The following is a 21,791-nucleotide window of genomic DNA, read 5'->3' as shown; positions in this document are numbered from 1 at the left end:
GGACCTCCTCCACTCCACACTTGGACCGTGATCGTGATGGAGCGCGTCATGTTCGTGTTGGATATCCTTCAAGTAGTTTTAAGGTGTAGGCTGCCTGGTCCTACGACTAGACTAGATTACAAGCTATGCAAGGCGCGCACCTTGTATTATCAATTATTGAATCAGCATCTCATTGGACTCTCGAGGATCCCACGACTCCAGACAATCCAATTATCCTTCTTTTCATAGTAGCTTCCCCTCACTTCCTCCCACCATCTGCTCAATAGATGAAGGCTGTCGACGTGCAGCAAGTCGCGTCAACTCGTGTCTCTTACTTTTCTTCATTCATTCATGATTCAACCCTTGATTGTCTTGGATCATCCTACAGAATAGATCTCCTATCACCCTTATCTTCATGGTAGCCGTGATAACGACACTACTTCGTAGATGACTGTCAACATAATTGTAGATCATCAGTATGGGTTCATTAGTTCTAACAAAGATAGTCCTCAATGACAATATAGGTAGAAACATAGATAAACTACTACTACTTATTCAGTATAGTACTCCTAGGAAGTACTTGATGACCACGACTCCATCCCTTCGACGCGTCCCACGGACTAGATACCAAGAATTAAACCTCCTCAGCTTCAACTTCCAAGAATCAGGAAAGTCAGATCCCAATGCGTCCAGCACGTCGCGTCCTACTCTCGCGCACTGTCATCCTCTGTTTCAGCCCCTTCCTTGAGCAATGCCTACTTCCACAGCCATGATTCGGCGTCCACCGACTCTTAGTCTTCTAACTGCTTATCTCAGAAACCGGGCGTCCTTGCATGCATCAGGTCAGAATATAGGCAGACTGTATCCATCGCTCAGCAGAAGCCGCATCTGACTCGGTTGAGAATCCATGCTGATTTGTCAATGACACGGTCAAACTAATAGACCTAAAATTTAAGTCGAATCCTCGGTTGTTCTCAGCCAGTGGTTCCCTGCGGGACGAGAGACAATATGAAACGGACGACGGACAACTCATCCCCAGCGGCTGCATCGAGACTATCGTGATTTAGTTGAAAAGCGTCATGGAGACGCTAGGACGGTCTGTCTATTGCGTGTATTCTGACTCTCGAGAGGTAGTCGAGCTGGAAAGGGTAGATTCTTACGCGCTGGCGATTTGCCGCCGTTCAATTGATCTACTCTTGAACGTAGTGTGTAGGCCTAAGAGACGAGCACCTAGTGCTGCTGCACTGAAGAATGAAGGCTCTGAATGCTCAGCTGTTCGTTCCACAGCCCATCTCATTCCTACTAGAGTTCCTAGGAGTAGTTTTCTTAATGCCCGCCACTGATCGTCGTTCCCGATGACCTGTGGTCTGTCACCCGGTCTTATACTTTATAGTCATTTGCCCCATTTTTCAGTGTTCTCGTGCAATGGTATGGTATGTATACACGCTCTCGATGGAACTGCAGTTCACCGCATACCAAGCATCGTCATATCTCGTTCGCCCAAGGAATGCTGTCCATCGCTCCCTGTCGCTCTACGCATCGTGCTGCGGCGCGGGTCGCCAAACTCATCGCCTTGTCCATGACCTCTTGATACCGATATGGCTTCTCCTCTGCAGCCACGTCTTGTCCGGCTTTGCCACTCGCTCGTCGTGACTCGCGCCAGCGCGCCACTTCCACGGCATATGCACCAAGAAAAGTATCCCCGGCCGCCGTGGTATCCAGCACCTTGCTGACCTTCGCGGCCGGAATCTGTTTCGTAAACCGATTGACTCCATCCGCAGGGCCAGACGTCCCCGCATCCGTCGCACTATACCAAACGCCCTTGGACCCCAGCGTGATAAGCACATACGTCACGCCCAGCTGGTGGAAGTACCGCGCCACCTTCTCGTTCTTGCTCTCCTTCTCTACACCGGGGACAACCTTGAGCAAGTGCTCCTCAGACGGACTCATCAGCCCCGCCTCCGTCTCGTTCATAATAATATGGTCGACGGCAGTGTACACTTCCTCGGGCAGTCCACCAGGCGGCGCCGGCGCAGGGTTATACATGACGTCCGGACCAGCCTCGATCCCCTTCTTCCCCTGCGCTCGATTATTCGCCTTCCACGCCCTAATATCCCGTAGAATGCCCACCACCGTGTCAATGGGGATCTCGCCCTGCATGACAATCACATCCGGCACCGGCGCCGCAAGCCCCATCCCCAGCACGTCCCCCGTCGCGCGCATCCCCGTGTAATTCGCCCCTGGCGAGAACAGAATCCGGTTCTCCCCGCCTGCAGACGAGTCCACGATGATCACCGCGACCCCTGTATACGCATCCTCCACTACCCTCACGCGCGACGTGTCAACGCCGGACCTCTCAAGCGTGGGTTTCAGCAGCGCCTGGAAGTGTCCGTCCAGGGCGCCCACGGCGCCGACCATCTCGACTTTGATCTCCCTCTCGGTATCGCTCTGGTTCTCGGGCTTGGTGGAGGTCGAGGTCGAGGACGGGTTCCGCCGCGACAGTCGCCCGCATGCGACGGCCTGGTTGGCGCCTTTCCCGCCGGCGCTGGTGAAATATGAGGATGAGGTGATTGTCTCGCCTGGTTCTGGGAAGCGAGGGGTTACGGAGACCATGTCGGCGTTGAGGGAGCCGATGACTCGGATTGTAGGTGCCATGGTTGTAGTTGTTATCGATTGTAGGAAGGGACTCTATGTTGTAACTATTGTCAGGGCGGGGATGCGGGGTGAGTATTGTGTAGATCGGTGGGTCTTCGAGACGGTCAATTCAAGACGTAGCGATTGACTAGGAGAGGACACTTACATTATAGGTATTATATCAATATAGATTGTGTTTGCTGGAAGGGTTGCAGTCTTGAAGAAGGTTCTCCGTAGAATCATGGAGATATCGACTCCGTCATCGACGGGTTGCTGCGGTGGGGACCTTTTGCGAAGCTCCCCACTTGGGTTCCTCTCAACAGCAACCCGCAGTCGCTCAATAGAGAAATACAGTAGCTGGGCAATTGTGTCTCAGGCTGCAAAGTACCGAGCTCATTCACTCATGGCGGGATATATTGATCTAACTAGTCATGCAAATCCATACCGAAAGAAGCTCATGCGCCATACACCGTTTCAAACCCCTCATGCCCAAGTATCGCAAGGTCAAAATGTACTCCTTCCCCCTCATTTAATACATAACCCTTGATCAGAATCAGAGAATATACGCAATTGGATTGCCGCGTCTTCGCAACATGTCCAACGAACTAAACACCATGACGATAGACCTGTGATCCACCAGAGCGGATTTGGATCGTATCGCGTCTCTGGAGAACCACTAATGCTCTGTTGAGAGCTTGCTCAGTGTAGCCTCTGCCATCGACGAATTCCCGTCTCAGAGTGGCCAAACTCGTACTCCAGCCAATGGGGAGACGACGCTTCAGCTCATCCTCGATCTTGCTGACCTCCTCCATCAGCTCTTTGCTGCCCTGGCCTTCACCTTGTGTGACTGCATCCATTGTGGAAGCCAAGAAGAGGCGGATGGCTTCGTCGACATGCGCCTCGGTGGCGATTGGCGACAGGCTTAACTTGGCCAATGACTCGGTGATACGAACAATGGCTTCCAATTGACGCACGGTGATGGGAATGGAGGAACGGGTGTTAGCATCCATCTCTGCCCGATGGACCTGCTTCCGGATGGACACAAAGTGCGAGGAAAGCTTCTCCGCAGCTTCGGGTGAAAGACGCGGGGCACACCGGCTAGGTTCACTTCTTAGCTTGATTTCTAGTTTGAAAATATGCGGTAAAAGACATACCTTCGACAGTAGCTGATGTAGCGCTTCATCTTCTCCAACGGAATCTCGGCCTCGACTTGTTCCTCGATACCTCTGCCACCCATATGGACTCCCATGACGTGCCGGGCAATGTTCTCGTCACGATTGCGGTCGTGGTCATCGCGAACGATGAAGATCATATCGAAACGTGACAGAATGGTCGTTTGAAAGTCAATGTTCTCTCCAGGTGTTTTCAAGTCATCGTATCGGCCAAATATAGGGTTGGCAGCCGCCAACACCGATGTTCGCGAATTCAGAATGGTCGTGATACCGGCTTTGGCAATGGAAATTGTTTGCTGCTCCATAGCTTCGTGGATGGCGACCCGGTCTTCGTCGCGCATCTTGTCGAACTCATCGATACAGACAACACCTCCATCAGCCAGGACCATAGCACCACCTTCTAGATAGAATTCGCGCGTCTGCTGGTCTCTCTGTACTGATGCGGTCAAACCAGCCGCTGACGAACCTTTACCGGATGTGTAGATAGCGATGGGGGATACTTTTTCAGTAAACTTCAGCAATTGCGACTTGGCAGTACCGGGGTCACCAAGGAGCAACACGTTGATGTCTCCACGAAGCTTCATCCCGTCGGGTAGAATCTTCTTCGAACCACCCATGAGCAGGCACACGATGGCCTTTTTGATGTCCAGGTTACCCCAAATAGAGGGGGCAATGCTCCTGGCGAGAGCTTCATACAGATCCTCTCGGCGACTAAGCTCCAGAAACTCCTGCTCTTCTTCTTCGGTGAACATGGCATTGCCCTTTGCTGTGTGGTCCAGATCGGTGCTGATGCCAACTGCCCGCAGATATGGGTTGCGAATAGCCACAGCTCCGTCTTTCTTGCCCCCCTTGGAGTAAATAGAGAAAATACCCATCACTGTGCATCGAGATCCAGGTACAACTCGGTTGGCCAGGTATCGATCGGCCGAGATGAGGACGTGTCTGGGCAGCTCACCCACCGGCACCTGGTCGGGCGCTTCCTGCAGTTTGAGAACTTGCTGATCAACAAATTGGCATTTCTCGTGGGCAATCACATAAGGATCGAGGGGGCACTGCTCGCCAGGCTCTTCACCGGGTAGCTTTTCACGGCCACACCGTCTGGGAAGCGTTAGACCAGAGAAACCGCCTTCCACTCGGATGTTTTCGCTGTGGTCGCAGCCCTTGCACCGAATGTGGACAACCGTGGCCTTGGATGATATTGTAGACGCGCCAATCACAATTCCTGGAATGCGAACAAGGTGAGAGATGTTTGTAGCGTTCAGGTCCCGAATGGAGATGTGTGATGCAGATGAGTGAAGCAAGAGCTGGTGGGATGGAAGGACAATGTCTCTCTGAGATGGATAGACAATTCGCTGAGTGCATTGTTGGAGAGCTGCCTCGAACTAGAAAGGAAGGGATAAAATGGTTAGAGCCAGCCGTTCTAGACAGTCCGAAGGCAATACTCACAAGGGGGATGATATCGGCAGGCTCAGTTGTGAGCTTGTGAGCGAGCTCCTCGTTGTACGATATTAAATGGGCAATATCAATGTCACAGTAGTATTGCTTCACGAGAACATTCTGCCGCAGTTGATCACTGTAAATTCGGTTAGTCTGTACAAGGTTTTATTGTTCATCGGGCAAAATACCGGTAAATAAATGCGTTGTCAAGTTGGAACTCCAGTACAAACTCGCGCAACCTTGCTTGGATTTGTGTGCGGGACTCTTCTGCGCCATCTGTGCTGGGAGCAAGAACGCTCAGAGTATAGGGAGTACGTCTGTCCATATTGAAGACAGCGATAGAGGCTGATGGGAAAGGGGAAGATTGAGTGGATGACGGAGCACCTCTCTATCAAGGAGAAGATGCGGACAACTTTTGCACAGTTAAAACACGAATGCAACGCGTCGCGTTCGACCACGCGTTAATTGATTTTGGCCTCAGGCAGACACAGGCTTTGGCCTGAGCACCGCGGCGATGCCGGGAATATGTTCACCCGATACCCAAAACAGGCCTAGGTGCCGCGGCCTCGGGGCCTGGCGCCTTACCCGATCAGGATGCGCTGTCATGATCCCAAAGAATGAAGCCCCGTATCATTGCTCGGTGGAATCTGGGTGACGTTGCGGCCTGTTTTCCTTGTGTCTTTTCTTGAAGTTTGGTCTCTTCCCCCGCTATTGACAGGCCGACTGCGCAGTTGAAACATCGTTGGTGGAAAGACGGCTGCTCTGTCACTTCTAGAACGATTCGAACAGCTGTCCCCGTGTCATGTTAAGATAGTGTTACTCTCCAACTTCTGGCCGCCGGAGTCGGTCATTAGGCCTGTACGCAATGTCCTCTATGAGCCCACGCAAATCGATCGACAGCTTGGCCTCGGGTATATCCACGCCTTCGATTTCTCAATTTTCGCTCAGTCAGATCGAATCTCCCCGTGCTCCGCCTCAAAAGTACCCTTTGCGAAGAGGATCAACTGCCAGCTCTATAGCTAGCATTGCTAGCATTGGAGGGGTGCTTGATCCATCCCAACACCATGGTTCAATCGCGGAGTCAGGACAAAATGGTGCGGAGTCTCTGGTCTCTCATGCTTGTTCTCATCACTAATCAATGCGCCGTGCAGCAATTTCCACCCTTCTTCAGCCCCCTATCGTCCGCACAGGTCTTGTTCCACATACCGCCGTAGCATCTACCGGGTACAAGCCGCCCAGCACACGAGATATCCCTCCGGTCACATTGACAAATATTCCCCATGTTGACTCCAAAGCCTTTCAGCCGTACCTGTCGCAGGTTGGGTCACTGTACGAGGTGTTTCAGCAGGCAAAAGAGTCTACGGCCGACCAGGATGCTCAACTAGCTCGGGATGGCAAGACTGCTTCGAGGCCAGACGAGCATGGCTCTCTGATGCCCCTATCTACGGAGCGACGAGCATCCGTGCTGTCGACGAGTTCCCGAGCAACATCGCCTTTCGATCCACGGGGCAGAAGGCGGTCATCTGGTCGCGGCCGCGGCCAGGGCATCACTCCGCTGTCTGTAATTCCGCCGGTCTATTTCGAGGATGACTTTCGCCTCGAAAACCCTCGGACGTTCGACGTCGTATCTGAGAAGTCGGAAGTTGTGAGACCGCCAAAGCTACCTGGAAAGGACGGCCAAGGGACCATTGAATCGGCCGCTGAGACAGCAAACACCGGGAGAAAGGCGCTTGCCACAAATGCAATCCTCCAAGAAAAACTCTCGTGGTACATGGATACTGTCGAGGTCCACCTCATCTCTTCCATCTCGAGTGCGTCTAAATCGTTCTTTACCGCGCTGGGCTCCCTGCGTGAGTTACATTCAGAGGCTGCCGATTCGGTCAAAAGGATACAAATCCTACGGAAAGATCTTCAGAAGATTGACCGTGAGATGGCGTTGGGTGGTTTGAAAATCATCAATCTGCGACGCCGCAGGGAGAATGTGCGAATGCTTGCGGACGCGGTATCCCAGCTGCGAGATGTGGTTCAGTCAGTTGCCCGATGCGAGGAATTAGTGGAGAACGGGCAAATCGAGGAAGCTGCAGACAGTCTTGAAGAAGTGGAGCGATTGATGGCTGGGGAGCAAACTACCAATAGCGGCGAGGATGGTGCGTCTCGAGATCGATCCAGGAAGCCGATCGACTTGCGGAGACTCAAGGCCCTTGAAGGCGCTTCGGATGACCTTGCGCAACTGAGATACCGGATAGGCATAGGATACGAGAACCGTTTCTTGAATGACCTACTTGGGGACTTGCGCAAACACGTCGAGAATGTGCCCTCGGATGTGACACTTCAACGCTGGGGCTCCTCGCTCCAACGACAACGCGGAGCGCTGCGCTCGGGTGCCTCGTCATCCCCAGCTTATATGAAGTTTGACGAAGACGTGAGATCACGGCTCCTTACGAATCTAATTGGACTTGCCCGTGCGCAATACACGACACCAGCAGCGACGTCGTTCAAGACAGCAGTTCTCCGGGAGATGAAGGGCCTAATCCGCAAACATATGCCTAGCTCCAGCGATGATGACAACGAGTCGGTGGTGTCAGTCTCTACGCACAGGTCCCAACAACGTAGTCAACAAGAGAAATCATCCATACTGGCTCGCAACCTGCGCGCTCTAGACTCGGAGGATGCCTACAACATGCTTATACGAGTCTATACCGGTATCAGCGAGTCACTGCGGAGACTTAGTGTTCAAGTCAAAGTACTTCTCGACATCGCCAGTGGGCTTGAAAATCCTGCGGCTGCTGGCCTCAGTTCACCCCCTCGAAGTCCTGACCCACAAAGTATGACCAACCCTATGGGTTCTCGGCTGCCAGCGACGATTCAAGCGCAGGACGAAATCTTGCAGGTTCTGGACATGTCCAGCCTTCTTGGACAGGCTGTTGATATTGCTCAGTCACAAGTTACAAAGGTATTGAAGGTCCGGTCGGAACAGACATCTCAATTGCCCAAGGAGGAGTTTCTCCGCTACTTCACACTGAATCGACTTTTCGCCGACGAATGCGAGGCTATCTCTGGGAGAAGCGGCACAGCCCTGAAGACTGTTGTCAGCAACCAGATCCGCGACTACATTAACAGATTTGGGGAGAACCAACGGCACCGTCTCGTCGACGTGATGGACTCTGACCGATGGGACGCGCGCGATTTTGGAGAGACTGAAACTGCTATTCTCAGCAAAATTCTCGATGCAAGCACCAAGGATGTTGAAACCTGGTTAGCTGCCTCTAGGATCTGGTCGCCGCAGCAACAGCAGAACGAGAATCCGAGACGCGATTCTGCTGCTACCAATGGCGCAGGCAAGGACAAGGTGCGCAGTGCCGTGATCGATGAGCAGAAGTATATCCTTCCCGAATGCGCGGTGGCGATGATGAAGAGCATTGAGGAGTTCCAATTTCTTATGGCCAATATTCCAAGCATGATACAGGATATCGCCCCTGGTCTGTTGGAGTCATTGAAGTTATTCAATTCTCGATCTTCGCAGCTCATTCTTGGTGCTGGAGCCACCAGAAGCGCGGGGTTGAAAAATATTACCACAAAACATCTCGCTCTCTCCTCACAAGCTCTGAGCTTTATTATCGCGTTGGTACCTTATATAAGGGAATTTGTGCGACGGCATGCTCCGTCCAGCCCCCTGATGGGCGAATTCGACAAGGTCAAGCGGCTGTACCAGGAACATCAGTCTGGGATCCACGAGAAACTCGTCGACATAATGAGCGGCCGGTCTTCTGTGCACGTCAACGCAATGAAGAAGATTGACTGGGATGCGACGGCGGGAAATAATGTCAACCCATACATGGAGACCTTGACCAAAGAAACGGGCACACTGCACCGTGTTCTGAGCAAGCATCTGCCGGAGATGACAGTCATGATGATCATGGACCCTGTGTTTAGAAGCTACCGCGATCAATGGACCCGAGCTTTTGAAGAGGTCACCGTCCGCACGGAAGCCGGTAAACAAAGGTACGTCGCTTGTGTCAATTTCGTGTCCATCTGTTCTAACCACTCCTAGGATGCAACGGGATGCCGAACATTTTCAGAGCAAGCTAAGCAAGATCGACGGCTTCGGAGACTTGGGACAGCGTCTGCTTGAGTTGGTCCAGGGCAAGAGTACTTCCTCGCCGGACGAGAAGCCAGCCGCATCAACCGAGTCACCGAAGGAATCGCCCCGGGAGAACAGCGAAGAGAGTTCGAGGAGTTCTTCTTGACCTTAGGACGCATGGCATGGCATGGCATGACATGGTAACTTTACTGTCCGACGGCACCGCTAACCGCCGACATGTTCATAATATTAATAAGGAGGTGCTACAGTGCTGGGACTTGTATATATGATGCTACTACGTCCTCAACCCACGAAACACATATACTTCATCCATGATTTCATATAGATTTTATTTCATCAATGAATTGTATACTTTACAGTTGAATCATAACGAAGCCCTCGCTTCAATGAATGCATACCATACAGACCAGATCAGATCAGACCAGGCCCAAACGCACCGCGTAGACCCAGACCCAGACCAAACTCCAGCAAAAACCCGCATGCCGGTTTCCCCAAATCTAACACACTCGAAGTCAAATATTACGCCTTATGCGCACCAAGACCCTTGTTCTCGCCTAGGGTACGAGGCTCATGACCGCCCTTGCCGCTCGAGTGGCCGGGGGCACCGCCGCCGCTGTGCATGCCGCCGGCAGGGACATCGGGGAGATCAGCCGTGCGGTTGACGCGATCGAGGTGGTCGTTCTGTTGTTCGTCAGTAATCATACTTTTCTTGTGAATGTGAGACTGGGGGGTGCTTCAGGTGAAGGTGGACATACAGCAGAGTTGGTACCGTGGACCTTTGTCTCGCCGGCCTCGATGGCGTTGTCGGACTGGGGGATGCCGTTGTCGTATTCTGCTCCGCGAGGCATGATTTCGTTATCTCTTTGAAGGTATGTAGATCTGGAAGGTGTTAGCTAGCTGGTTTTGATTGAGCGTTTGCGTGGGATCCGTACGATATAGAGAGTTGACGAGAGGATTGGTATTGTAGTGTAGTGTAGTGTAGTTTGTGGTCTATGAATTGAGTTGAATTGGAATCGATAGTAGATGATGCCAGCAGCACAGGGACTTCCGGGCTCTATATAGCTCTCTCTGAGCTCGATGGAACCGACCGACGTGGTAGATATTCTTGGTCGTAGTGGAAGACGACACTGACAGCATCATGAGGTCATTGTGGAGCGAGGACGAGAACCAATGACTTCATCTGTCCGGTTGAGGTACGATGACAACAAAGTGAATTAGTCATTGATAGAGGGTCTGAAGGGTTCCATTACGATATTTGAGATATATTTGGTAGGTTAAGAGGTATGATTTGGCAAATGGACACGCGAATATGGAGCTAGATGATTTGAGCATGTATCGTGTTCGGTGTACCTGATGCTTCAGGCAATATTACCCCGCCAACTGGCAAATACACCGCAGATAACTTCGACATAGATCTTTTGCCTGAACAGTTCAGCCACGCTTGGTGCAGATAAGAACCGACAACTCGTGAGCAGCTGAGCATGCGTTGCTTGACTCGCCGTCGAGATATATCATATGCTGCATGCGCGAGGAGGGATTATGCAGGAAGGGTAAAAACTGGACCGTCCTCCATCTCACCACAACCTAAATCATGTAGTATGACACCTACCAATCCTTCCAGATAAGAACCCTACGGATATTACTTAATTTGAAGGGGAAAAATGCCCTCAATGAAAGCCATCATCCTGCATACCCCCGGCCCCCCAGCTGCTCTCAAACTCACTCACCACCCCATCCCAATTCCTAAACCAGGTGAACTCCGCATCAGAATCAAAGCATTCGGCCTCAACCGCTCTGACCTCCTCACCCGGCAAGGCCACGGCCACCACCCCATCACCTACCCACGAATCCCCGGCATCGAAGCCGTCGGCATAGTCGATGCAGCGCCAGGCCTAGAAGACACCTTCCTGCCGGGTAGCATCGTAGCGACCGCCATGGGCGGGATGGGGGGTGTTTTCGACGGGGGCTACGCCGAGTACACATGCGTTCCGGCGGGGCAGACGCAGCTCCTCCGGCCCAAGACGACTCTGCCATGGGAGATTCTCGGAGCGATTCCGGTGATGGTGCCGACGGCGTGGGGGGCGCTGATTCGGTCGCTGGGGCTTAAGGCCCGGGATCGGTTATTGATACGTGGGGGGACGACGTCTGTGGGGCTGGTGGCTGCTGCGATTGCGAAGGTGCATGGGGCGTATGTGGCCAGTACGACGAGGAAGAAGGAGCGGGAGGCGATGTTGCTTGAGAATGGGGCGGATCGGGTCTGGATTGATGATGGGGCGGTTGCGGAGCAGATCCGGGAGGCTGGCTCGGGCGGTTACTATGATAAAGTGCTTGAGCTGGTGGGTGCGGCTACTTTGGCGGACTCGCTGCGGTGTGTGAAGAAAGGGGGTGTTGTATCCCTGGTTGGCAGGCTGAGTGAGAATGGGGATCAGGAGAAGCTGGATCTGTTGGAGTTGATCCCCTCCGGGATCAAGCTGACAGTGTACCGGGGGACGTCTGAGGATTTCATGAGCACGCCGCTGGATGCAGTACTGAGGCTTGTTGAGCAGGGAAGTTTGAAATTCAAGTTAGGACGAGTGTTGCGGATGGAACAGATTGTGGAGGCCCATCGGTGTATGGAAGAAAATGAAGCGGAAGGGAAGATTGTGATTCTCCCTTGAGGTAGACGGTGCAACAGCTTTCTTCTCATTGGACTTTTGACTATAAACAGATTCTAGATATAAAGTAGATAGAGGTGATGAAATAGAGCACTTGGATATCTATATTTCTAATGCACACCAGGCTCCACATCCATTTTCTATCCTCATTAGATCTGGCATCTTTCGGGTAGGGGATCAAGCTGGGCCAGATCTTCGTGCTCTGAAGACTGGAGTGTGTAAACGACAAGAGAAACAATAGAACAATAAGGTCAATATGCATGTTCCTCGTGCGGTTCTGCAGCGGCACCACCAGGTATGCCAGCGTGTGACCACCGACTGGCTCGAGAAATCCACCTGTATCAGTTTGGGGAAGGCGAAAGTATAACGGCGCTCTAGATGGAGTCGTTGGTGCCTGAGCCATGGAAGCCCCTGATTGATTCCATCGAGTATACGCGGGGGAACCACGCCGTTGTCTTGGTCGCCGGTACCTCTGCTGTGCCAGGCAAACCAGGCATGGGCATGGTCTGGCAGCATTTCTCGATAACAAAACGATTACTGTGTACTGCACCTGAGTTGGTTTTCACGGGTATGTGTTAGTTATGCTTTTCATTGAACCTGCTAACTCTCGTTGCTTTCGTCATTGTGGGATCGGAGAACCTCTCAGACGAGGCCCCATGTGCAGTGATTCGCAGTCAGAGCAAGATCTATACAGCCTGCGGCGATGGCAATCCCCTTCATCAGTGCCATTGACAATGCGGCAGTCGCTTTTCGAGCCCTGGCAGAACCCCAATCACACAACTGTGATCACTGCATTCTAGGACCAGAGCTTTCTCGTATGATCAGATAGCCGAGAAGCCGATTGCGATCCTGGGCCGACAGAACAAAGTTATTTGGGAGTCAGGCTTTTTTGAACGGCACAAATGTACCTGTGTAGCTCATGCCTCTAACAGTCAGAATAGTTAAAACATAAGTGGTGACCATGGTACCTCTCTATAATGGTGCAAGAATCAAACACGCTAAAAGTGGTCAAAACCTGATTGGCAGAAAAAAGTCACATGCTATGATCCTGACGGGCGGATCATGACATCATAACCCAGCAGCTTTCCCCAGATCTGCTGTCCGGTTGTCGAGCGGGGGATTCTTAGTTAACAGTTAGTACCTGTGAGGTATGCTACTATGATGCACCATCATTACAGAGCCATGATCAAAAAATGACATGACCTGTTGATCATCAATCTCTCGTTGGATTAGTTCTGCGATGGTGGGAATTCGAACGATCGACAGTTTTATGTAGGAGGGCGAGACCCTTGTAGTGGCAAAGCTCAAAATTAGCGCCAGTTACGGAGGTACATTGAGAGGTACTGCATGAAATAAAGGCGCAAAGCTACCATTGTACACCGAGAACATTTCTGGTCTACTCCGATGCAAATTAACACTGCTACTAAAATAGTCAAGTACTCAGTACTCAATTGTGGGAACAGAAAATAAAAGTAGTATAAAAGGCAGAAGAACAGTGGTTGCACAGACACAAAACCCTGGTCAAGCTTGGCCGGGCTAAGGTCCAAGGCCTGCAAGAACGGTAGCCTCTCTTCCTTGTCCTTGGTCTAGGTGCGCAACCACCCCCCAACACTTTTAAGCAAGTAGCAGGACAGTACATTAAAAAGGAGACGAACTAAGGGAGTGCAGAAATCTTCTTTTTCTTGTCGTCAGATAAATTACTGGCATTCCAAGTTTTATAACTCTACCTCTTCGCTATATTTTGAACTCCCTTCAAAACCTCTTTATCCCTCCCTCTTCTCTTGCGTTCCTCGGGTACCTGAGACAAGACGAACCTCACCCGCAGCTGAATCTGGACAAACGCAGAACCAACCTCCCACACTAGACTAATCCCCGCCACTCGGACCCCCGCACGGTCGAAACTACCTTTTCTTGGAGAAGGGAGAAAGGAAGACGGGAGACGAAAAGCTGCAGGTTCGTGCCTCTTCCATTTCTTTTCCTCAGCGCCCACCTTTCTCTCTTTGTTACCTTTGACCCCAGCTGGATTGTGCTTCGTGCTGGTCAGCTCTGCCTGAGATTAGCTTCAATTATTTTCTGCTTTGATTCTTACGATATTGCATACTCCTACACCTTCTAATTCACAATTCAAGGCACACAATGGACAGCGAGGATACTGGCCCCGACCCTCCCAAGAGAGATGTGCGCAACCACATTCTCTTTGAGATTGCTACCGAAGTCGCCAACCGAGTTGGCGGTATTTACTCGGTGCTGAAATCTAAAGCTCCGGTCACTACGGCTGAATATGGCGATCGATACACCCTGATCGGCCCTCTGAACCGGGCCTCTGCAGCCGTGGAGGTCGAGGAGCTGACTCCCTCGAATCCCCGCATGGTGGAGACCATGAACTCCATGAAGGAGCGTGGCATTGACATGGTGTATGGTCGCTGGCTGATTGAGGGTGCACCCCGGGTTCTCCTCATCGATACAGGAACTGGATACAAGTACCTGGATGAGTGGAAGGGCGACCTCTGGAATATTGCCGGTATTCCGTCTCCGGCGTCGGATACAGAGACCAATGAGGCCATTGTCTTCGGTTACCTGGTGGCATGGTTTTTGGGAGAAGTACGTGCGCTTCCGTGGACGTTGGCAGCAGATTGAGCTGCAATGCGATGATGCTAATTGATGGCCTTAGTTTATCGCTCACGAACGCCGGCGTGCAGTAGTCGCTCATTTCCACGAATGGCTTGCCGGTGTCGCCCTGCCCCTGACCAAGAAGAGGCACATGGATTTGACCACGATCTTCACGACACATGCAACTTTGCTTGGTCGGTATCTTTGCGCCGGATCTGTCGACTTTTACAACAATCTACAGCATTTTGATGTGGACGCCGAGGCTGGCAAGAGAGGCATCTATCATAGGTACTGCATTGAGAGAGCCGCCGCGCACAGCGCGGACGTCTTCACTACGGTCTCCCACATCACTGCATTTGAAAGTGAGCATCTACTCAAGCGCAAACCGGACGGGGTGCTTCCCAACGGATTGAATGTCAAGAAATTCGCAGCAGTGCATGAGTTCCAAAACTTGCACTCCCAGTCCAAAGAGAAAATCAACGACTTCGTCCGCGGCCACTTTTATGGCCACAACGACTTTGATCTGGACAACACACTCTACGTTTTCACGGCAGGTCGGTATGAATTCCGGAATAAGGGAGTCGATATGTTTATCGAGGGCCTGGCTCGTCTCAATCACCGCCTCAAAGCTAGCGGGTCCAAAACAACCGTGGTGGCCTTTATTATCATGCCCGCGCAGACATCGTCGTTAACCGTGGAGGCCCTCAAGGGTCAAGCTGTCGTCAAGTCCTTGCGAGATACAATCGAGATGATCGAAAAAAGTATCGGAAAACGGATGTACGAGCGCTGCCTAGCCTGGAAAGAAGGCGAAAACATGCCCGACGAGAAGGATTTGATTACAAGCCAAGACCGTGTGCTGCTGCGTCGGAGACTTTTCGCGATGAAGCGGCACGGACTGCCTCCGATTGTGACGCACAACATGTTCAACGACCATGAGGATCCGATTCTCAACCAAATTCGTCGGGTCCAGCTTTTCAACTACCCGACGGACCGTGTCAAGGTCATCTTCCATCCGGAGTTCCTGAACTCCTCCAACCCTGTTCTGCCTCTGGATTACGACGACTTTGTCCGTGGTACGCATCTGGGAGTCTTTCCATCGTACTACGAACCCTGGGGTTACACGCCTGCAGAATGTACCGTGATGGGCGTTCCAAGCATCACCACCAACTTGTCCGGTTTCGGCTGCTACATGGAGGAATTGATTGAAAACTCCTCCGACTATGGAATCTACATTGTGGACCGTCGCATGAAGGGCGTTGATGACTCTGTCAATCAGCTGACCGAATTCATGTTCAACTTTACCCAGAAGAGCCGGCGACAGCGCATTAACCAAAGGAACCGCACGGAACGTTTGAGTGATCTACTCGATTGGAAGCGTATGGGGTTGGAATATGTCAAGGCTAGACAGCTGGCTCTAAGAAGAGGTGAGGAAACTCATATCCCCCAGCCTTTTACTTGACGCTAACTCCAAGTGTAGCCTACCCTTCATCCTTCGATGGTGCCGAAGACTATTTCGACGTCATTGGAGGAACAGAGCAGAAGCTTTCGCGTCCATTGTCAGTCCCCGGGTCTCCGCGGGATCGATCTGGAGTGATGACTCCGGGTGATTTTGCTACCATCCAGGAAGTCAAGGAGGGTCTGGACACTGAGGACTATGTCGCATGGCGTCTACCGTTAGTCTCCACCTGAATCAGGGCAATAGACAGGACATCACTGACAAAGACACAGTACTAGCGAGGAGGAAGAGCCGGATGACCATTACTTCCCGCTCACTCTACGGACGAAGAAGTCTTCGGACCGACCTTCGTCGCCACTGGATAGCATCCCCGTTAACGGTGACCGCTGATTCCGATGGCAAGATCGACGGGTGATCGCGGATCCAACAACTCCAATTGAGCATGATTGAAAGGATCAAGTCACCGGCAGCTGTAACCCCACTAATTGGCGATCTGCATTTTTTTCATTTCAATTTTCATTGTTTTCTCTCATTCTGCATCAAACCTGCATGTCCTCTTTCCTTGTTCTCTGGATTATCATTTCAGCTACGTGCTATATTTCTTGGAGATGATTGATGTGGACATATTCGACCAGACTGTTTGTTGCGTCAATCTGATCATGATCACCTAATGTTTGAATGCCGTGCTGCTGCTGAATTCTATGTCATGTCTGCATCTGTTCATCGTGTCATTTGTGCCTTGCTCACTACATAGCGTGCTGTTTCATTGTTTCCCCTGGAATATCCATACTGGTGGATTCTATGTCAACGGAGATGAGACCTTACCCTGAGAAATTGCATTTGTATGTCTCGAAGTGTCTACTGTAATCAAGTATCTAGTCACATTAGCTGGTATGTCGACTATTTGAGCAGTAATATGAGCATGATCCATGGGGTTGCAAGGATACTCTCATATTTGCTTTGCGTCCCAGCATTCCCTATTGGAGGATTCCGTCATTTATTCACAGGGTCTGTCCGGCAATTATCGGATTGGAGAGGAGGAGGGGGCCCACGATCATAGTGATGTGATGAGAACGGTAATACTGCACATACCTTAAACCAATCAAAGTAATTGATTGTTTTCGTAGCCCACAGTGGATAGTAACCTTGAACTGAAGTAGTGGGAGTCATCCCGGTGAGACTGATATCTGTGGTCATGGTGGGGTAATCGGCCTGCTCCCCTCCGCTCTGCTATTTCTACCCCTCGTCCTCCTCCTCTTCATCTGCATCACCATTCCATTACTCTATTTTCGCTTCACCGTGTCAATTCATTGATAGAAACTTCTGACATCCCTCTGGTAGGACTCACCATGGGGCCGCGCAGTCAGGATGACCCTCGGGGTCATTTTCGCTAGGGGTTGATATGGGTCAAGGTATCGTACATTGTATAATAACAGTCACTGCTCGCGCATGACAGGTGTTCGATCTAGGTTTCTATCTGAAGACTGGTGCTTTCGTTCGGCATGCTCGACCCGTCTGTGGTCATTTCGACCTAGACAGGCTTGGATTCCTCGCATACCGATTGACGGCCCCAGTCATCAGACAGAAACCTGGTCGTTCTGAGATTATACTGTCATAACTTGATCTAGATAATACTAGCGAAAGGACATGCGTGGCACTGATTGTCCCCCTACCCCCTTTATGAAAGACGAGGGGGCTTGTCTCTCTGTTTGCTGACTGATTCCAGAACAATTGCAATTGCCGTCAAGTGAACCCGTGTCAAGATGTCTACTGACAAGATCACCTTTTTGACCAACTGGTACGGCTTGCAATTGTTCTGCCACCGATCTCTGTTTGGCGTTGTGTGTTTGTGAGACCAGCTTGCTAAGTGGTCTGTCTTGTGTAGGCACGCGACGCCCTACCATGCCCCTCTGTACCTTGCCCACAGCAAGGGCTTCTTCAAGGAAGAGGGCCTCAAGGTTGCTCTTCTGGAGCCTAATGACCCCTCCGATGTGACCGAGATTATCGGCAGCGGCAAGGTTGACATGGGCTTCAAGGCTATGATTCATACTCTGGCTGTATGTGGCTGTTTATGTCGTTGATGGTTTGATGCTTACAGTTACCCAGGCTAAAGCTCGTAACTTTCCCGTCACCTCGATTGGCTCTCTGCTCGATGAACCTTTCACTGGTGTTGTCTATCTCAAGGATAGCGGAATCACCGAGGACTTTCGCTCCCTGAAGGGCAAGAGAATCGGCTATGTCGGAGAGTTCGGCAAGGTTTGTCTTGTCTTTTCCCTCTGGAAGAGGGACATGTACTCACTGCGGTATTATAGATCCAAATCGATGAGCTCACCAAGTACTACGGCATGACCGCAGACGACTACACTGCCGTCCGCTGTGGCATGAACGTCACCAAGGCCATCATCCGCGGCGACATTGACGCGGGTATCGGTCTCGAGAACGTGCAGATGGTCGAGCTAGCCGAGTGGCTTGCCTCTCAGAACCGTCCCCGCGACGACGTCCAGATGCTCCGCATCGACCAACTCGCCGAGCTCGGCTGCTGCTGCTTCTGCTCCATCCTCTATATCGCCAACGACGCCTTCCTGGCCGCCAACCCAGACAAGGTGCAAAAGTTCATGCGCGCCGTCAAGCGCGCCACTGACTACGTCCTCGCGGAGCCCGCCAAGGCCTACGAGGAGTACATCGACGTCAAGCCCATCATGGGAACTCCCGTGAACCGCAAGATCTTCGAGCGCTCATTTGCGTACTTCAGCCGCGACCTGAAGAACGTCCAGCGTGACTGGGCCAAGGTCACCAACTACGGAAAGCGTCTGGGTATCCTCGACGCGGACTTCGAGCCCAACTACACCAACAAGTACCTCTCCTGGGACCTGGAGGCGGACTCGACCGACCCGCTCGGTGACCAGAAGCGCATGGCTGAGCTGCAGAAGCAGGTCGCTGCTGAGGGCGGTTTCAAGCGCCTTCCCGTGTCTGCTACTGCTTAGGAACTTTTCTCTGGGTAGTAGGACTTGATGTTGGACCAACGATCTTTTATGGTTCAGATAGCTAGTCAGTCGCTCAGTCGCTCGTTAGTCTCGCGTGAGACAACCAATGAACAATCGATTGAAATAGCTGTAATACGTCTTAGGTTTAAAGCCTGATGGCTTTTTGTCCGCCTGTTGATGTAAGCCTATCATTGCGCTTTGCGAGATTGCCTCGAGTCCATTGAGAGGTAGGTATCAGTAGCACTAGAGTAGCATATAACTCCAGACTGCTCAATCATCACTATCAAACTCCCTTCTCGAATCCGAATGCGACAGTCGCTCATTCCCCAACAGCGAAAACTCAACCCCCTCGACCTCCCCCTCGCTAAGATCATCCTCATCCCCATTGAACTCATCAACAGGCTTCCACCCACCCCGCTCCCGGTCAGTCTCTCGGGCCCCAAATCGCCGCCGGAGAAACCACGCACACACAGCCAGAAGAACAGCAGAGGAGAATCCCACAGCAAAGAACAGGAACGCGCGCACATCAATCGAGGACGAGCCGTCGTCGCCGTCCCTGTCCCCCGGGCCGACGGCGACTTCCTCTGACGCTGGGTCCCAGCGCATCCATGCCGTCGCGCCGAGGATCCGGCCCGTAGCGTTGAGGGCGAGGACGCGCAGGTAATCCTGGGATGTGTGCGCGGGGATTGAGATGATAGTTTCAAACCCGGATTTGGGGACGGCGGTGAGGAAGGTTATTGACTCGTCTTCCTCGGTGGGGTCACGCGTGTCCGAGCCCTGAAGGACCCATGTCGCGACCTCTGTGGCTCCATTCCAGCTGACGGCTGCTTCGTAGCGGTACAGTGCGAGATCTGGGCTGGTGCGCGGGCGGCCGGTCCAGGCGTGTTTGAAGACGCGGTAGGAGAGGATGTTGCCGGCGCCGAAGGTGGATGCCGGGCCGAAGTGGACGTGGCAGAGGACGTCGCCGGCGAGGGTGTACTCTGTCCAAGCGGCATTGGCGCCGTAGCCGAGGAGGACGTTGCCGGTGTCGAGGAGCTGGACGGACCCCTGGGACTGGCTGCTGATGGGGTGCGGGTTCCAGTACTCGTGTCGGACGCGGACGGTCATTTGGTGAGTGTCGATGTCGAGGTAGAGGCCTCGGCTGGTGAGGCGCGGGGCGCCCTCGCCGCGGGAGGCGTTGTCGAAGAGCGTGATGGCTGTGCCGTTGTCGCGGAAGCGGGCGTGGTGCTGCCAGGTGAAGTTTGTGGCGGCGCCGGCGGAGAGGTCGTGGAAGTCGTTGTGTTTGCCGCCGAGGCGCCAGATGATGTTGCCTGTGTGGCCGTCGATGTACGTGAGGCAGCTCATGTAGCGCGAGGAGACTAGGAAGTTGCCCGCCGCGTCCTTGTCGACGCTGTTGATGTGGAAGAAGTCCCAGGGGAGGTCTTTGGAGTCGCCGGTGCCTTCGCGGCCGCGGTAGCCGTCAGTGAGGTTGAAGTGGTCGGATGCGCGCCACTGGAAGAGCAGCTGGCCGGTCTCGATGTCGACCTCTTGGAATGTGCCATCCCATATCCAGCCCTTTTCGGGGCCGCTTGCAGACCGTAGATCTGCGGGGACGACGTCGTAGACGGTGAAGAGGGCGGTTTCATCCCTGGTGATATGGAACTCGTGGAGGTCTGCCGGCAGGCCGTTGGCTCCCCGGACGGTATATGCCTCTTCGTAGGCCGAATCTATCTATACGAGGATTGGCATCTGCCGCCTGTCTACTTAGACACAGACACAGGGCTTACCATGTAGTATGTCCCGTCGCCATGCCCCACGATCCCATCGTTGCCCACCCAGAACGTGAGGTAGTCCTGGCTTTTGTACGTGTACACGTTCACGTTGTACGTCTGCCCGTAGTGTTTCGTCCAGACCAGGTGACCATCCTGATCGATGATCATGGGCCCCGGATTTCGCACCGCCATTCCTCGAGGCGCAATCAGCGTGTATTGCCCATCCTTGCATTGAGGATTTGAGTCCACATAGTTCAATATGGGGCCCATCAGAGCGGAAGAACGATATGTCTCCGTGGGCCATTGTCCCAGGTCCCCAGCTTCAAAGCGACTCGACTGGAAATACGGTCCGCGATCTGCTTGTACAAGAGTGAATGCCGGTGCGACGGCCAACCATGTATGCCGCAGCCTCATCACATCAATCAAGAAAGGTGTCCAGGATATGGTACAGCAGACCGCGGCCACTAACAGGGTATCGACTGTCCCGAAGCCAACATGTTGGTTGGCTCATATCTTTAGAAAGGAAGAGAAGAGAGAGACATAAAAAGGCAGTCGATGGCTCGAGCGGCCAGCGACCGAACTGCGACATCAAAAATCGGAACTATTTCGATAGACGCGTGGACGTCCACGTCTCCACGACAGCAAGCACCATCTCGTCGCCTAGGTCCACCCATTCGAAGCCGTCCTGTTTCGTCGCTTATAATGGACTTGGATGGCCTGCAGTTGCCAATGATTGTTATAATCGACGCAAAGTCATTCCATCTTCCTTGATTGTCTGCTGCTTGTCTCATTGAATCGGCAATCCCAAGATTGTACGCCGAGCGGGTATCGCGTGGCTGGGTGGAGTCAAGATCTCCATCTTTTGGATTAATCAATACGCTAGAGCTTTAGCGATGGTTTAAGGAGCAAGCGAGAAAGCGGTGGCAGCAAGATGGACTCTATCTGCCAATTGTGTTTGTGCTTGGATGAAGCTACTCTCTGGGTCAGTGCAAAATGATGACGACGATGCTTA

At 52.5% G+C, this 21,791-nt stretch overlaps 8 protein-coding genes across 8 annotated transcripts; 4 read left to right on the top strand and 4 right to left on the bottom strand.

Annotated features, from left to right (window-relative positions):
• Positions 1–1,464: 1,464 nt before the first annotated feature.
• On the bottom strand, positions 1,465–2,634 carry ALT_6178 (ribokinase; the record flags this gene model as incomplete). The annotated part of the gene is made up of 1 exon (XM_033555561.2): positions 1,465–2,634. One exon carries the CDS (start codon positions 2,632–2,634, stop codon positions 1,465–1,467), a length of 1,170 nt encoding a protein of 389 aa, XP_033411452.2.
• A 584-nt stretch (positions 2,635–3,218) lies between these two features.
• Positions 3,219–5,547, bottom strand: ALT_6177 (MCM DNA helicase complex subunit MCM5; the record flags this gene model as incomplete). The annotated part of the gene is made up of 4 exons (XM_033555562.2): positions 3,219–3,711; positions 3,768–5,167; positions 5,232–5,358; positions 5,411–5,547. The coding sequence occupies 4 exons, from the start codon at positions 5,545–5,547 to the stop codon at positions 3,219–3,221; spliced, it is 2,157 nt and encodes a 718-aa protein (XP_033411453.1).
• Positions 5,548–6,360: 813 nt separating this feature from the next.
• On the top strand, positions 6,361–9,469 carry ALT_6176 (vacuolar protein sorting-associated protein 54; the record flags this gene model as incomplete). The annotated part of the gene is made up of 2 exons (XM_033555563.2): positions 6,361–9,224; positions 9,274–9,469. The coding sequence occupies 2 exons, from the start codon at positions 6,361–6,363 to the stop codon at positions 9,467–9,469; spliced, it is 3,060 nt and encodes a 1,019-aa protein (XP_033411454.2).
• Positions 9,470–9,843: 374 nt separating this feature from the next.
• ALT_6175 (uncharacterized protein) lies at positions 9,844–10,172 on the bottom strand (the record flags this gene model as incomplete). Its single annotated transcript, XM_033555564.2, has 2 exons — positions 9,844–10,005; positions 10,080–10,172. The coding sequence occupies 2 exons, from the start codon at positions 10,170–10,172 to the stop codon at positions 9,844–9,846; spliced, it is 255 nt and encodes an 84-aa protein (XP_033411455.1).
• An 813-nt stretch (positions 10,173–10,985) lies between these two features.
• Positions 10,986–11,981, top strand: ALT_6174 (quinone oxidoreductase; the record flags this gene model as incomplete). Its single annotated transcript, XM_033555565.2, has 1 exon — positions 10,986–11,981. One exon carries the CDS (start codon positions 10,986–10,988, stop codon positions 11,979–11,981), a length of 996 nt encoding a protein of 331 aa, XP_033411456.2.
• Positions 11,982–14,114: 2,133 nt separating this feature from the next.
• ALT_6173 (glycogen [starch] synthase) lies at positions 14,115–16,434 on the top strand (the record flags this gene model as incomplete). The annotated part of the gene is made up of 4 exons (XM_033555566.2): positions 14,115–14,579; positions 14,650–16,012; positions 16,066–16,261; positions 16,317–16,434. The coding sequence occupies 4 exons, from the start codon at positions 14,115–14,117 to the stop codon at positions 16,432–16,434; spliced, it is 2,142 nt and encodes a 713-aa protein (XP_033411457.2).
• Positions 16,435–17,807: 1,373 nt separating this feature from the next.
• ALT_6172 (NMT1/THI5 family protein) lies at positions 17,808–19,028 on the top strand (the record flags this gene model as incomplete). Its single annotated transcript, XM_033555567.2, has 4 exons — positions 17,808–17,842; positions 17,930–18,101; positions 18,151–18,300; positions 18,357–19,028. The coding sequence occupies 4 exons, from the start codon at positions 17,808–17,810 to the stop codon at positions 19,026–19,028; spliced, it is 1,029 nt and encodes a 342-aa protein (XP_033411458.2).
• Positions 19,029–19,298: 270 nt separating this feature from the next.
• On the bottom strand, positions 19,299–21,193 carry ALT_6171 (arylsulfotransferase family protein; the record flags this gene model as incomplete). Its single annotated transcript, XM_033555568.2, has 2 exons — positions 19,299–20,738; positions 20,795–21,193. The coding sequence occupies 2 exons, from the start codon at positions 21,191–21,193 to the stop codon at positions 19,299–19,301; spliced, it is 1,839 nt and encodes a 612-aa protein (XP_033411459.2).
• Between the last annotated feature and the right edge of the window lie 598 nt (positions 21,194–21,791).

The sequence above is a fragment of the Aspergillus lentulus genome (assembly GCF_001445615.1).
Source record: "Aspergillus lentulus DNA, contig: Alt12, strain: IFM 54703, whole genome shotgun sequence".
Taxonomy (NCBI): domain Eukaryota; kingdom Fungi; phylum Ascomycota; class Eurotiomycetes; order Eurotiales; family Aspergillaceae; genus Aspergillus; species Aspergillus lentulus.
Note: the sequence above shows the minus strand (reverse complement) of the source record. Positions and strands in the feature narration are given on the sequence as shown.